Source organism: Chlamydotis macqueenii, chromosome 12 (assembly GCF_036417535.1).
Source record: "Chlamydotis macqueenii isolate bChlMac1 chromosome 12, bChlMac1.mat, whole genome shotgun sequence".
NCBI classification, from domain to species: Eukaryota; Metazoa; Chordata; class Aves; order Otidiformes; family Otididae; genus Chlamydotis; species Chlamydotis macqueenii.
The window spans coordinates 18,787,671-18,803,843 of record NC_141567.1 but is presented as its reverse complement, the minus strand read 5'-3'; the positions used below and the strand labels follow the sequence as shown (position 1 = coordinate 18,803,843).

At 42.8% G+C, this 16,173-nt stretch overlaps 2 protein-coding genes across 12 annotated transcripts in view; one reads left to right on the top strand and one right to left on the bottom strand.

Moving 5' to 3' along the window:
- Positions 1 to 353: 353 nt before the first annotated feature.
- RPS27L (ribosomal protein S27 like) lies at positions 354 to 4,948 on the bottom strand. Its single transcript, XM_086756879.1, has 4 exons — positions 4,716 to 4,948; positions 4,216 to 4,324; positions 1,594 to 1,704; positions 354 to 542 (listed from the first exon to the last, which is right to left on the bottom strand). The coding sequence occupies exons 1-4, from the start codon at positions 4,719 to 4,721 to the stop codon at positions 514 to 516; spliced, it is 255 nt and encodes an 84-aa protein (XP_086613005.1). The 5' UTR covers positions 4,722 to 4,948; the 3' UTR covers positions 354 to 513.
- Positions 4,949 to 11,823: 6,875 nt separating this feature from the next.
- Positions 11,824 to 16,173, top strand: part of RAB8B (RAB8B, member RAS oncogene family) — a 29,623-nt gene continuing 25,273 nt past the window's right edge. For all 11 annotated transcript variants that reach the window (XR_015259875.1, XR_015259874.1, XR_015259873.1 and 8 more), the window contains exon 1: positions 11,824 to 11,996. Coding sequence is in view for 8 of the 11 variants with exons in the window: in XM_086757060.1 (XP_086613186.1) it covers positions 11,873 to 11,996 (124 nt within the window). In the remaining 3 variants the exon portion in view is untranslated. The remainder of the gene's footprint in view (positions 11,997 to 16,173) is intronic.

The following is a 16,173-nucleotide window of genomic DNA, read 5'->3' as shown; positions in this document are numbered from 1 at the left end:
AACAGCTGATGTAAGTGAGTAACTTTATATTTTTATTTATCACCACGTTACTCAACGCAGTAAAGGGACTAAGGCAATGCGGAAAGCAAATGAGCCATTTTAAATCTCTCTAGCCTTTGTAACCTTTGGAGTGAGGGTAGCTCCAGTAATAAAGTATACAAAATGCATTCTTACAGCAGTTTCTGTTACCATATGCATTACACTGCTGTAGTTGATGATTAACGAGGGGAAGGATGGGGCAAGTCCAAGGTTTTTATATTAAATGACACCACCCAATGAACAATACAGTGTTTAAAAGCAAAATTATAAAAATAGAGCTCAGTTCTCTGCAAACTTCCAGGAAAAAAAAAAGCTGTACTTCAAATCATTTATTGAAAAAGATATTTCAGCTCATTAGTCAGTGGTAGCACATAATTTTTACAAAATCAACCATAATTACATTGTTGTATTAACAGGCATTTTTAAATTGGTAAGGCTTTCAGGAACACAGATCCAAACCACATGCTGAAGTGTTCAGTGTTGCTTTCTTCTAAATGAACAGCCTGGAAAGAAATCACAAAGAGTATAGATAGGAGAAGTCCTTAAATTGTTAGACTACCTTGAAAAATTGCTCACACAACTTAAGTAGGAAAACTCATGCAGTAAATTTAAATTTGATATACCACAAGAGGTGAAGATTTAGCACTGCGAGTCTTCTCTAACTCAACCAGAACAACATAGCTGTCATATAATTCATCTTAAAATAAGGCTAAGGTGTACTGTTTCTTTTCTTCCAGATGCCTTTTAAAATTTCAGTCTACTGTTCCATCCCTTAGTGATACAAATCCCAAACTGAAACAGCTGCTAGGAGTGTTGATACCTTTTCAACTGCTTAACAGCCTGACTTCAGGTATTCTGTCTTCATATAAACCGCATCCTTATAGTGCACATAAGCACTACTATAAGTAACTTGCACATATAATTTACCTTTTGTCCTTTAAACAAAACATGAATGAAATCTGGATTTGTTCTTTAATTTTTTTAAACCCTCAAGTGTTTTTCATATACCCTAGATATTGGGTTACATTTCAAGATACTGATGCTATACTAGTTATCTGTATGTAATTATCAGTGGTTATTTATTCCCTTAGAATTTATACAAAACAAATTTTTATTAAGTAACATGAGCCAGGGAACTGCCTTGCAGAACTACTATTTAAAAACAAACAGGCAAGCCACCACTGATTAACAGTGGCACAGAATCACTTCAGCCTGGCAGAAGTACCCTACTACCATAATTAGTGCTCAGAATTAAATAGGCAGTATTTATTACAGATAGGCTAAAGGAAACGACAAGTCAAAGCACCTACAGTAAAGTGTGTTTGATCAAAATGTAGCTGCTTAGCTGTCTGGCATATCTGTATAGCCATTTAAAAACAAGAATGTGAAGAAAAATTGCAATTCAGGGCCCAGTCACAAATGTTTTTACTAGCCAACTATAAGCAATTTGCAAAATAAGCATTCCAAAATCAAAGCTAAAATATTTTCAGGCTATGAGTACATAAATGCATTTATGTCAGTGGGATACTTAGGCTGCTGAACACGGCCTCTTACCCTCTGTGAGCCTGGCTTTCCCGCCAGTAGGTTGACACAGGACGGTTGAGCACCCTACACACAGAACTACTGTCTGAGCATGGCTGAACACAGTGGTGATCTTGTAGCATCCTGGAAAACAGCATGATTAAACTTGCCACTGAGTATTTCTAGCATGATTTTCTTAATTGTACGTGTAATTGAATCAGGTAGTCTGAATACACTTGTCCAAAAATGGATCTGTGTTTCGTTACACAGCATACCAACTAAAACAAAACATTATTGTGGTCTGAAGTACTTGCTTTTACAAACGTGCATATGAAAGCAGGTTAGTTAACTGAAACTGTTCTAACTCCCCATATGAAAGTCAACACAGCCTGATGGCCAACAAGCTCCGCTTGGCCTGCAGTATGCCTCCTGCTAAAACGACGAGGAGTTGGATACCTTGTGTTTATTCTAGACCAGCCTTCTCTGCTGAATAGGAGAACCCATATAGGTAGAGAAATATTTAACTTGTAATAGTAGAACATTGCTGTTGACAAAGTCAGGCAGCTATGAATATAAACACTGCTGTTCAAATCTGTGTTTACCTTCTGTTTAATAATTGCATTCTACAAAGCTGTTATCATATTTAAAAGTGAAGACATGCCTAGAATGACTTCAGTGATCCCAGATGCAAGAAGAGGCATCAGCAGCATTTCATCTACAACTTCTAAGTTTTATGACTTAAGAAAGAATGAAATCACTCTCATACACAGCTTAGACAAAGAGATTTTCACTCCTTTCATTAAAAGAGTATTTTTAATTAACCAAGAGGAATTTCTGGAGAGAGAAAACTTGTAAAGGATTTCATCTAGATACAGAAAACAGACAAACAGATAAAATTAAGCATAGGTGCTGTTTTTAGCATATGTGGGCCAGAAAGATAAGATAGAATATATGTTGTGAGGAAGGTCCTCAGAAAGCTCTCTGACAACAGAATCGTTTGGTAGAGAGGACTATTAGAATAACAGATTTCTGTTTCATTTAAATTGCAAATAGTAACTGCACAAATCTTTGTTTGCAGAAAACTATCAGATAAAATTTAACTATAGCAATTGTTATTTTTTCCTGCAACGTGGATTTCCACGTTGATGAGTTTTTAACTTTATGGATTTTGCAGGGAAACAAGCCCAATCCATTTCAGTAACTAGGTAGCAACTTCCAATGACTGATGCATAAGGCCATCTGATAGAATCGTGGAATGGTTGGGGTTGGAAGGGACCTTCAAAGGTCATCCAGTCCAACCCCCCTGCAAGGAGCAGGGACATCTCCAACCAGATCAGGTTGCTCAGAGCCCCGTCCAACCTGGCCTGGAATGTTTCCAGGGATGGGGCTTCCACCACCTCTCTGGGCAGTCTGTTCTGATATTTTCAGTGCCTGTGCTTAGTGCTATGTCATTACTGAAGCCCTCCTGCTTTGTTCTATATATCCCTCAAACTCAATGGCTAGTTAATCCAACAATAATGAAGATAACCAGGGATCTATGGGCTTATGTTGACATTAACTTTATCTTAGTATATGCATACACTTACACTGGTTTGAAGAAAGTTAAAAAAAAAAATCAGTGGCTTAGCCTTCAACTGTGTATTTTTTAGAAGTAGCTACACTTGACTTTCAAACGTTTTAATGGATTTACCTCACTTTTAGATGGAAAACAATGCCTCAGAGCTTCTTAGAAGTCTAAGCTACTAAGAAAGAATAAGATAATACGAAAACCTGAACACAGCAACAATTGCCTGCTTCTAGTCAGGATATTTACTAGTGTAAGTCAGTCTATGCATCTTCTTACTGCTAGAATCTTCTTATATTGCAGCAGTTTCTAGGAGATAAGTTACAACATTTAACAATTAGTGTGCCTTAATAAGGATGTGGCTGTGCTGATCTAATAAGCTACTCGCTGCTAGAGCATAATCCTGTAATTGTGCTAGAAAATCTCATGTTTTAGTTTATAAAAGAGAAGTTGGTTATACAGATGTTTCTGAGCTGAAGTAATGAAAATCTGTAAGAAGTGGACACAGGCAAGACCTTAAACATAACCCCTGTATGTGCGAGGAGATGTCAGCTTACTTCTTTAACAGCAACATGTGAAAAAGGCAGCTGTGTTATGTTTTACTTTCTGCGTAAAGTCGCAGTACGCCTACATTTATCCTTGTGAAAAGTTTTTCCGGCTGTTGCTCCAGAATCAACCCAGGTAGAACAGCAGGAAAACAGTGTTGTCTTCTACTTGAAGCTTGTGCTATGGATGCTTTAAAGCATCCATTTTGTCTCACTTTTTATACATGGAAATCTGGAGGTTTGCTTTTTTTTCCCTTACTGGCCCGGATTTCATAAAGGAAACAAACAAACAAACAAACAAAAAAAATCTCATGGCAGACCTCCAGAATATAAAAAGCTGATTGTTTACTTTTCAAAAAGGTTGAAAACACTTTTATTGTTAAAAAGAAACCAAAGCAATATACAGACTTTTTTATGCTACAGAAAATAAACCACATTTAGATTTAAAAAGAAAAAAGAAAATTACATCTGATCTTTTATGAAGATGAACCATATACACAATTAGTTTTGTTCCTTCTGTAAAATATAAAGATGTAAAATATTTACCTGGACATTTTACATCCATAAAGTAGGAGTTTGGGCTCTGCACGAGACGTTTCTTTTTGTGCTTCCTCTTCTCGTCCTCCAAGGAGGGATGCACTAGGTCTTTCGCCAGCTGGGCGGGAGAAGAGGAAAAAGGCACTGCGCGTTAAACGGCGCTCCGGCTGCCGGGACGGACTGGGTGCCGCCGAGCCGCCTTCGGCCTGTTCCCCAGCGCTAGAGCCGCCCTCCCGGGCAGGGCCGAGGCAGCGCGGCCCCTCTCGGGCCCCCGCACCGGCGTTTGCCAGTGCAGCGGGAACGCCGAGGCCCGCAGCCGCTCCCCGCTCTGCTGGCAGCTCGCCCGCCTGTCCCCGCCGAGGACGGGGGCGTCCGCTCCGCTTCCCCCCCCCCCCCCGCCCCGAAGGCCGTGGCGCAGTCCCACGGAGAGCCGAGGGCAGGTGTCAGCCGGGAGCGAGCCCTCGGCCGCCGGCCCAGCCTCTGCCCCGCGGCGGTGGTAAACAACTCACAGGCATGGCTGCCGCCGAGCCGCCCGCCGCGCCAGCCCCGCTATGCCGCTGCCGCCGCACCGCCGGCCTGGCCCGGCCCGGCCCCTCCCCGCCCCTTCCGGCCGGGGCTCCGCGGTGCGGGCCGGGGGCCGGGCTGGGGAGCCTGCCGCGCCGGTCGGTAACGGGCCTTCCGAAACGGGGCGGGAGCCTCCTTCTCACAGGGCCGCCGTTTGCAGAGCTCGGGAAGGCGCCGTGGCGTCATTTCCCCGCACGAAACGTTGTTTTACCTTTAACTGGTTCGGAATTGAGCGCAGGGAGCGTGTGCGCGTCCCGTGGGGGGGTTCGCGCGGGCCGACAGTAACGCGCTGTACCGCGTCCGCGTAGGCAGAGCGGCGCTGAGCGGAACAAGCAGCGCGGGACCTTTCGCGATGGCCGTGGCAGCGTTCGTGGCGGGGCCGTGCCACAGGGCCCCTCACCCGCGTTCGGAAACTGATGCAGCACAAAGAGACTTAACCGCGAGAGCAGTTCTCTTTTCAAGCACTCGTTTTTCCCTCTAACAGATGAAGACATGACACAGGTATTTTCAGGTGATAAGGGGAATCTAGGAGTCCCATCTACTTCTGTATTAGATGCTGACTAAATTGTCACACGTCTCATTTCATACCAAACGACACATGGTGTGAGGTTGTACCTGCGTGCATATTCTTTTGTAGTTTCCCACCCCAGTCAAAAAGAAAAATGCAGAAGAATTTCTGTTTGTTATCATTTAGGTGTTTAAACCGATTTACAGAACCTGTGAGAAATAAAAATATTGCAGATGGTGAGAATGAAAAAACCCCACATTTTTCATTATTTTTTTTAGTAAGTTGAGTCTTTTTCCCATAAGTCAATAAAAATAATCACAAATATAATGTGTAGAGACTCTTGGATTTAATTGAATCAACCCCAGAACATTTAAAAGTGTAATTCACTAGAAGGCCACTAAGTGGCACAAATAGACCTTACAAAAATCGCTTAGTAAGAAAAGTCTTCCAAAAACGTAAACAGGCAGTGTGTCGAGCCCCATCCTTTTTCAAGAGAGAGCTGATGCACTCAGCAAAAATTATTTTCGAAGTTTGCCATGAGCACAAGTGAAGATGTAAGTTTTATAGCGGCATATCTTTCTGAAAACAATACTCTCCAAGCTGGGATGGCCTCTCCAGTGCTGACACTGGACACAGCTTTCACAACACTTTCTTCCCACCCCCAAACCCTACATTATTCTGTCAGAACAGACCCATGTGTTGTAGTGCTGCAAGCCATTACATTGGTTTTCCTCTTCTCACCATCGCAACCCTTGTCTTGTAACATTCTAATGTTATGTTAGCGTTTTTTTCCTTTTACACTGGACCAGTGATGACACACAGATAGAGGTATTTTGGAAGTGTTTTTTGTTATATCATGGGGAATTTAATATGAAAGGCTGTGACTCATACTTTCCTCTGCATGCTGTCCTGTGAAGCTAGGAACATAAACCAGTTATCAATGTCTTAGCTGTTCCTATGTATTTTTCAAATGTATGTTATTTATCTGCAAGCAGAAGGGACAGGGGAGAATCTCTTATGCCTGTTGATTCATAATCTGAAGGAGAATAATGTTTTTCTTTGTTTAAGAAAATACCTTCACAACATATCTAGCACCACCAACAAAAAAACAGAACTTCTGGAGTGCCGCCCTCCTTTGCCTCTTCCTCCTAGCTTTCTCTTCGTAAATGTCTTTCCTGCAAGGATCTGGTGCTTGAGGACTACTTTAGAGTCACAGTTTACATTAAAAATTGCTTTCTGTGGAAGGAGGGGCACACAGGATGATCTGAAAACAGGATGTGTTTTGGACACATCCCTCCGTTTGGTTCTCTATTTTGGTTTTACTTGGAGATTCATTTCCTTTTTGTAATTGCTTGTAGTTCAGTGACCGGCTGAATGAGTCAATTCTAATGCATTACCTTCAACTGAAGCTTTTTTGGAAGTATACTCTTTAGAAAACAGGAATGCAGCAGTTTAAGCTGTGAGTTAACAAGGAGAGAAATGCAATCTGTACCACAGTGGCATGGCCTGCAGAGACAGAGAGAGATTCAGGTCTAAGAGAATTACTTCCCCTTTCCAGTCTTCTCCCAGCAAACAAAGACTTTGATGTCATTTTAGAGAAAAGAACAAGAAACATTATCTGTCTGCTAGAATGACAACAGAAAATTCCCAAAGGCTGATCTGGAAATGTTTAAAAATAACGCAATGACAGTTGTTTTTTTTTTCCTGCATTGTGAGTGGCAGTCTCTTGCTGTTTAAAAGCTGAATCTGTGTCTCTGAGGACGCGCATTGTAGTGGTCTCCTGCTAGGCTGGTACAGCCAGCAAGCCCTCCCTGCGAGGAGGGAGGTAGCAGCAGAGCACCCACTGGCACCCAGTGCTACTCTGTTCTGTTTCACTTGTAGCCTTCTGAAGCTGAGGGGTCCTTGGGATTTGCTATCTGATGTTGTGAGAATACAGGATTTTGGGGGATGTTTACTACAGAATCTCATTTAAACTGACTGTGGTCACTGAGGAAGTGAGTATTGACTGATTTAAAAAAAAAAAAAAAAAAAAGAAATTCACTCCAATAATGCTTATAGTGGTGTGTCTAGAATATTCAAGTGTGGATGAGTGTCTCTGAAGTTCTATCATTAAGACCGTTTAGATTTCCATACGCTAACCAGCTCTAAGCTGCACTCAGAATAAGTAACCTCAGTCTGCCTGTGGTTTTGCCTGTGTCACAAAATTAAGTATTATAATTTTAATTGATTATAAGTTAATGGTGTAAACCCTGGCGTGTAGTCACTTGGTTTCAATATGCTTATGCTGAGATAGTTTAGATTAGCACTGGAACTTGATGAAGGTCCACTTTTAGCACTACCTTAACAGCAAACCTTGAAGCTGATGGAACTTACAGATAAGAGTCTTACAGTGCTTTTCCTTTCCAGAATTGAACTGTACATACTTTATTTTTTTTCCAATAATGCCTTGATTTAACATCTTCTATATAAAGTTCTGCAGCATATACATGTGGAAAATTCATACATTCAGATCACCAGAGTACAGGAGAGCACTGCTCTTTGTAAAAAAAAAAAAAAACAAACCCAAAAACTTCTGCATTGATCTTCTTAAAACTAGGACTTAGAAGCAGGACATATCGACATATCAAATGCAGTAAGACAAAGTGTAGAAGGAGCATAGAAGTATCTACCTGCAGTGAAAGACATATTTACTGGAACTGGGGAATAAGTAATGTTTTTTTTAAAGGAGTGTCACATGATGGTGATCAAACTGTAATAAATTGCAGAGGCGTCTGCCAAAAGCAGAGTTGTTAAATATATAAATCAAAAAATATTATCATATTAGCTAGCAGAGTCCAAAAGCTAAGGAGCAAAGCTCATGTTAATGATTTGTGGTTACGTGGCATTCGGGGCAAGACTGCCTCATAAGGTTATCTTTTGTAGGACTTGGACCTGTGGATCCCAGTTATTGCCAAAATAACAGGATCTTGGTTTTACCAACATGTTTTAAACACTATTGGTTTTTTGAAACCTTGTACTTAAACAATTAAGATGTAGAATTTCCTACAATTTTGTATGCATTGAACAGAAGACCTTGATTAAAGACAGATTTTTGAACAGTTCTCTTTTTACTTAACCAGTCTCACCTTTGAACTGAGGGGGAAAAAAGGATTTTTGAAAGCTACAAGTAATGATGTCTATCATTTGAGAAAGTGAAAATGAGAGTGGGAATGAAGTAGCAATGTAATCTGGTTTTATCTTTAAAAGGTAGGTCTTGATAAACTAGTCACAAGTGTTTGCTGGGTTTTTTAATGTGTGTGTAAAGATTGTTGAATTTATTTCGTATGAATAGAGGGAGTAATTGCACTTTGCTATTCATGTTAGCTTTCTTAAACTGGGTGCTTTGACAGATGCACTTGACATACACCTCGGTGACTGATGGAATTCTGCTGTATCTTGGCTGGGACAACGCCTCTTTATTGTATGAGCATCCACTGTGGTGTTCATGCAAAACTGTTACGGCAGTCATTTAGGGGCTGTAAAGGGTTTTAAAGTTCTGCTTTTCTGAAGTGTACAAATCAGCATCACACTGTTACGGTGCTATGGGATTTTATGTGGTGACGAAAGGTAGACCATGGCATCAAACATTTTCCATTTCCTACATGTTCAGCGTTCCCCTCAGTGGTTCTCCCATGTCAGAAAAAAAAATGATATGCTTAATTGTAGTTGATCTATTTGACTGTAATGCAATGTAACACAAATGTTGCCTTTTCCAACTTAGTGCAATAACAAAGACAGGGCTTCAAAGTATTTTCATGGAACAGGTGTCGTAGCGGCTGTTACTGAACCTTAGCAGCCTTTGATAGTACTCCTCAAAGTTTTACTAACATATTGCAAGGCATTGTACAATTGTACAATTACAGTTTTTCCATATTCTAGAAAATAAAAAATGTAGCCTTTAATTTTTATATCTGTTTTTTAAAGTTCATGGTTATGTAAACATCTGTCCCTTGAATCTGGCAAACTGGCACTTCTCCAAATTAGAACAGGACGCAATATTGCAAAGCACCAGTGTAATTAAAGAAAGAAGTAATTTGCATTATTTTTCTATAAAACAACTTTTGAGTAACAGATGGCGATCACAAACATATTGCTCCAGAGACATATGGAAGCCTATTTGTTCCATACAATTCAAGAGTGAATATTAACCCCAAAATTACTCTCTACAGTGCTGAAATAAGACTGTGTAGTAATCTTCAGTATGGCCATAATTGCAGTACATAGCAACTGACGTCTCTGAAAATACAGATACAGGGAAATGTTTCAGAGATTAGTTTTTCATTTGCTGTTTCCTATAATCTGATTATTCATGCTAGTCTGAAATAATTAACCAATTTGGTTTGACTGCTTCAGTGCCAGGTTGCCATTATCATTTATAAACTTAAATCTTGTAATAAGTATTGTAACAACCCATCTTAACATCTAAACAGCCCAACTGCTAATCATACAGTACAAAAATGAACCGAGCAGCCATGTTTCCAAATACCACCCTGAACTGGGCAAACGTCTCCAAATGTGTAAAAAAAATAATAAAATGAACTGGCACTTCCCTCCAGCTTTGTTTTGCTGCCTTGACTCTACTATATCAGATGATCCTGGTCTCTCAGAGGTCTCAGTCAAACTATGAAATTTTTATTTGAGTCACAACACAGCATTTATAATATAAACTTAGCTATTGATACAGTTAACTGGGAGTTAGATTAGCATTCACGACAAGCTCTTACTGAATTCGCCTTGTACAGAGATTTCCATCAGGTCTGTCACTGGATTTTTGGTGGTTTGTTGTCAGAAACATATATTGGCCAGGAACACCACCGAACTGAGACCCTTACCGAGGAATATTTGGAATAATTAATAACTAGGAGCAGAATAGCTTTTGCTTTTTCAAGGTTTATAATGTCTGAAGGTATTTGTTTGGAGTGATTCCTCAGAATACTTTGCACAAGTGCAGCAGTAGCCAGGTTTCAGATTGGTTATCCCTATTTCAACCCATCAAATTGTAGGTTGCTGTCATGGAATGATTTTTTTGTGTGCTTGGAATATGGAGGCTAACCATGTATGACTAATTTTGTTTGATTCTGTACAGAACTCAGCATATACGTGTGCCAAATTAACACACACACACAAAAAAAAAAAAGTGAGAAGGGACCTTTTACAGTGGTAGGCTGGGTTATAACCAACAAATCTGGCTGCAGATGTGAGACACTTACGAGCAGCTATCTCTGGACTGCTGTGAGGGAGTTGAACCACATTTGCACCCCACCCCCAGTTCCATCTGGAGGGCAACACTTGCAGCTAAGGCCCTCCAGATGCTGCACCTTCCTCCCACCTTGCTGCAGGCAGCTGTTGAGCATGATGCCGCGCTGGGTGAGTAGCGGGAGTGGTGCCCTGGTCAGCAGGTTCCTGCATGGAGGTGAGGGGAAGCCTGGAGGGAACTGAAAAGGAAGCTGGTAACTCAGGCCTTGCAGGATGACAATCCCTTAATGAATGATTTGGGGAAAACGGCTGGGGTTTTTTTTCCCTTTGTTTTCCCTAGAGGGAAGTGAGAACTGTTGTAGTGATTTACAGTGTTAGATATTTCTGTTTATAACTTGTCTAAAGGCTATAATTTTCAAATTAAATTAAAGCACTAGCTCTTTGCTGTCACTTTAAAGTGTTTCAGTAATGCTATTTATTTTTGTAGTGCCTTGTGACATCCTGCGAGGAACTCAGCGTAATGGATACATAATGAGGCTGCCTCGCCAAGAGATAATTATCAGTGGAGAAAGACTGGGGGAAAAGTATTTACTGACGTGCTCTAGAACTAGTTGTTCTAGTGCTCCACGTGTTGTTATAGAATACCCACGCTTTTAGCGCTACTTGAGACTGTGTGAAAATATTTTTTTTTTTCTGTTTTCTTCCTTACTTGACGTTCCCAAAGCCACAGGTAAACATTTGAGGCCACATACGCGCTCACACTTCACCTGTGCTTACTGGGGATGCGGTGTTACGCCACTATTTATTGCGCCGCTTGAGCAGATAACCGCCGTGTCTCTGTTTACCAATCTAGCGAGTTTCCAAGGAGAATTTAGCCCAGTCCCTTGCAGAGCGAGGCCGTCCGATTGCTCAGTGGCAGCCGTTCTGCAACTGGCATTAAGTTCAGGGTGCGTGGCATCTGCTGCCATGTGAGCACCAGGAACGCGAGGTCTCAGACCTAACGGTTTGCGTGGTGCCTTGTGTCAGTGCCCGTGGGTTTTAAAGCACCTGGCTTCCGCGCCCGCCGGAGCCCTGGCCTCAACGGCTGCTCGCTGGCGGGGTGGCGGTGGCGGTGCGGGCGGTGGCGGGGTGCCGCGCCCCGAGGCGGGTCCGCCGCCGCCCGCAGACTGCATCTCACGTCGGGCGCGGGGCGCTTCCGGCGCGGCGTGACGTCACGTGACGTGACGTGCGGCGGCGGCGCAGCCTCCCGCGAGTGGGCGCCGGGCGGGGCGGCGCTGCGCTCCCTGCCTGCCCCCCCCACCTCTCGCCTCCCTCCCTCCCTCCCTCCCGCTGCGGCCGCGAGCCCGAGGCCGAGGGAAGATGGCGAAGACGTACGACTATCTGTTCAAGCTGCTGCTGATCGGGGACTCGGGCGTGGGCAAGACCTGCCTGCTCTTCCGCTTCAGCGAGGACGCCTTCAACACCACCTTCATCTCCACCATCGGTGAGGGGCTGCGGCCGGGCTCGGCCGGCGCCATCCCGGGGGCAAGAGGGGTCCCGGCCAGGGCCCTCCCGCCGGGAGAGGAGCCGCCGGGAGAGCGGGAGGGACGAGGGTCCCACCCGTCTCGCTGCCCGGGGCTGGGGCCGCGCTCGGCGGCCTGTGCGTGGTGGGCGGGAGCCCCGCGGCTGTGCCGGGCCCGGTGCGGGAGCAAGCGCCGAGGCAGAGCGGGAGCCCGGCCCGCCCGCGCTGGGAGCGCCGCTCCCGCCGTGGCGGCGGTGGGGGGCCTCGGTGCGGGAGGACCGGAGGGCGCGCGGGGAAGGGCTCGTCCCCGGTGCCGGGGGGGCCGGAGGGGCGGCTCGGTGGCGCGGCCCCTGCCAGGGACCCGCGGGATGCGAGCGGGTCCGGGCGCGGCCCCCACGCCCCGGCCGCAGCAACAGTTGGCGGCTGGGGCTCGGCGGTGCGCGGCGCTGGGCCGCCCGCCTGTTGTTCCCGCTGTTGGTGTGGGGCTGCATCAGAAACGAGTCCTGCGCAAAATCCAGAGCCTTGCTCTGGCCGGGCGACAGGACGAGCTTTCTGTCTGATTGTCTTGCGCGGTTGTTGGCGGTTTCGTGCGTAGATGTACATTTTCAGACAGTGGAAGGGGGCTTGGGCTGGTTAAGCGAACTGCGAGTCATGCTGAGCTGCGCAGGGACGGGGACCAAACCGCTCTCGGCAGATAGTTACCTCTCCAGTTACCTCGCCTTTCTCAGCTCTCCTAAATGCCCGCGTGTGTTCCTGAACGTGTAGCTCACGTTTCTGAGATTTGGAGCAGTTCTGCTCAAACTCCTTAGCCGACTATAGTTGGAAGCTCCTCGGTGACTAGACAGAGGAACCTCCTTGGCGAAAGTTGAGTTTCGTTATAAATTGGTTGGTGAAAAGGGGTTTCTAGAGCTCAGCTACCAATTGTTAATGACAATGAGATGTGATCTATCAAAACAAATTGCTGTGGCTTATATTTCTGTAAGACTTGTAAGTCCTAAAATACTTTCTGCTGAGCTAAGCATAAGCAGAATTTTCAAGTTCTTCCCTGATGTGTTGCTGAATGGAAATCTCAGTCTGACAAGACTAGGGATTTATGGTTAGCTACTTGTAGTTGAGATCACTTTTTAAAAATAAGATGAAGTACAGTGTTTTCAAGGTGAAGGGGCAAACTGAGCTGGAGTTTGCTAGTGTTTAGGAGGGCAAAACTAATGCTGGCTTTGAAACCTGTAACCCTGAGAGAATGAGTAGCCTCTTTACTGGAAGGAAATTGGGTAAGAGATGAGGTGAAATAATGTGTGACCTGTTTTATGTTACCCAAATGGCATATCCTCTTCAGATGTTTTATTGTGCTGAACTCGGTGCATAGGGAAGAAATACATTTTTATTTAGGCAGATGGGATTGACTAAATGAGATACGGCTGGTGTTTCTAAGGCTTTAAGAACAGATTTTCTGCATTTCAAACAAATACTTCTGAAGAATTAAAATGACTCATTCCTTTTCTACCTGCAACCATTTTCAAAATGCTATATCAGTAACACCAGCTAACCAACGCCTGAGTAGCATTTTACCGGAAAAGATATTTTGCTGTATCTGTGGTAGAAGGCTTAATAAACATTAATAAGTGCTGTTTAGTTTATTTTTTTAATCTACATTGGTACTGTGCTAAATGTAAAATACCTCTTCATCCTTTAAAGAGTTAGCTGACATCAATGTGTGCATCTGTCTTCCAACAATTTTCTTGATGCTTCTTGAACTGCTTAGCCCCTTGCTCTTTCTTTTTCTTACTAATTCACTTTTGATTGGCTCTCATTTCCTTCCTTTATATTTGCTTTCACAGGGGTCTTATTTTCAACACTATTCAACTTGAAGAAACTTTGTAATAATTGAGACATACTTCTGATTCCATAGGTAGTATTTGTGATTTCACAGTTACGTTTTCCTTCTTAGAATTTGTTTATTCCAGATCTCTTTAATTTTTAGCAAAGGACCTACAAACAGGAAAGTTGACAATGCAGGAAATAGTGAAACTGTTCATAAAGTGCTGACGTATGCTTAAATAAAATACTTGGATTTTTTTCAGTCTCCCTCGTGTAATGCTTGTATTGCTTTTTGGTCAGTCATGTAGATCTAATCTGTTCGTTCCTGAAGTGTGGAGGGAGGCACAGTGATGCAATGCTTTTCCCAAACAGGCCCCCCTGCTAGGTAAAGTTAAAAGTCTCCAGATCATCATTCCTAATTGAGTACACAGAGTCTTCCTCAAGTGTAAGCTGCCAGGCTGTTCTCCAAAAAGTGGATTCTGCAGTATGATGGTACTTACCGTTATGATGTGTGTTCAAATCACAATTATTTTAATTAGCGCACACGATACTGTGTGCCTGTAGTGGTGCCCTAGTTCTCCTCTGGTCTGTCTCTGCTAACGAGATCAGGGTTGGTTTAACCGTAGAGGTCTGAGAAAGCTTGAGATGTGTTCATGTAAAATTTTATTGTATGTATGTGAATGCTATTTGTGAGTGAGGTGAGTCTTTTAAAGGGTTTTTTCTTAACTACATGGGGTTAAATTTTTAACTGTTTCAACTTTTTTTTTTTTAATTAGATTCTACATCCAGATGTTAAAGCAAACTTTGTTGCCATGATGAAAGGGCCCACATTGTGTCTAAGCACCAAATATCTTTCTTGTAATTTCCCCCTCCTCTTGTTGTTTAGTAGTTTAACCAGAGTTAAACCGCAGCACTTCAGTTACCAAAGCAATGGAAACACTTTCCAAAAGGAAAAGAAGAAATTTATTATAGAATATTTGTTTTACTTAGCCTCGATGTTCATATTATAGCAATGAGTCAATAATGAGTTGTAGTTACTTTGTCATCTTGCGTGATATGCTTGTGTCGTACTTTACAGATTCCCTTTCTTTCATGCAAAACATGCCTGTAAGGCTACGTCGTGGTAGATTGCTTGGAGGTTTGAAATGGTCCCTTGACTTTTCTCTTCAAGACTTTGGTAATGCTGTAACGATGGTGGTACTGATTCAGGCAGCAGGGTCTTCCAGGCCAGTGTCCTGTTGCCAACAGTTACATAAGAAGTAAGATAGAAGTGCAGTGCATATATATTTACAATGTACCAGACTCTTCAAATTCTTTTTTGGGTGACTCTTGGTGTAATAGTCTTTTTATCTTTGTCTTGGCTACCTGATGTAACTAATACCTTTAGCAAACTTTGCTACCCATCGTGAGAAGTGAGACAGCAATCTTTCTCTGAGATGATCCTTTTAGTTACTTGAAGCTGTGTGTTTTCAATCTGTGAAAACATGGATTGGCCTTCAGCGACTTAGGCAATGCAGGTCCTTGGCCTTCAGCAATTTAAAATTTTTTTATATAGGGCTCTGTAGCTCCGTTTGGAAAATCTCTGAAAGGGTTGACGAGTCTTAGTACTGCTGTGGTCCCCAGTGAGGATCAACTTTTCACTGTTAACATGGGATAATTTTATTTTTTTTTTTTTTCAACGGGAATGTGTTATGTAAGGTTATATTGTTTAGTTTGCTTCCTGAGTGGAAACTTCTGCTTTTGCACAGTTCTACATGGAAAGAAAAATGCAGATCAGTCAGCTCATTTTCACACTTCAACAGCTCCTAAAGCAAAACTTATCTTGGAGTATCTTATGTGCATTTTGCTAGAAGTTTCAGTGCGGTGTACAAGAATAAGAAGCATTAATTTAGCAATTTCTAAGTATCTTAACTTGCTGTTCAAGTAGTGCTGTCTGGTAAAACTGGATTGGGCTTATCATTCCAAATAATAAGGTTTATTCTCTGCATTCCTTTCAACTTTTTGTTTAAACTGATTTCTGTGAGAGTAAAGTCGTATCTTTTAGCTGATAGCCTTTATGACTTAGTACAAAGGCTTGCTGACTCTGGAACAAAATTTGTTGTATTTGTTTTTTTTAATCCAAGATGATATCAGCTTTTGGCAGGAAGTTGCCCATGCGAGATAGTGCTGTATCTGAGAGTTGAAAAAATGTGTTGGTTTTACGGAAGTAACTTTTCCTTAGTCTATGTCTTGCAAAATAGGGCACTACTCTGGCAATCCAGCACATGTGTGCTGACCTTTGAACACTCTGATGAAAATCCTTTGACAAGCAAAATTATCAACTTCCCTTTTGCAGTGAAAT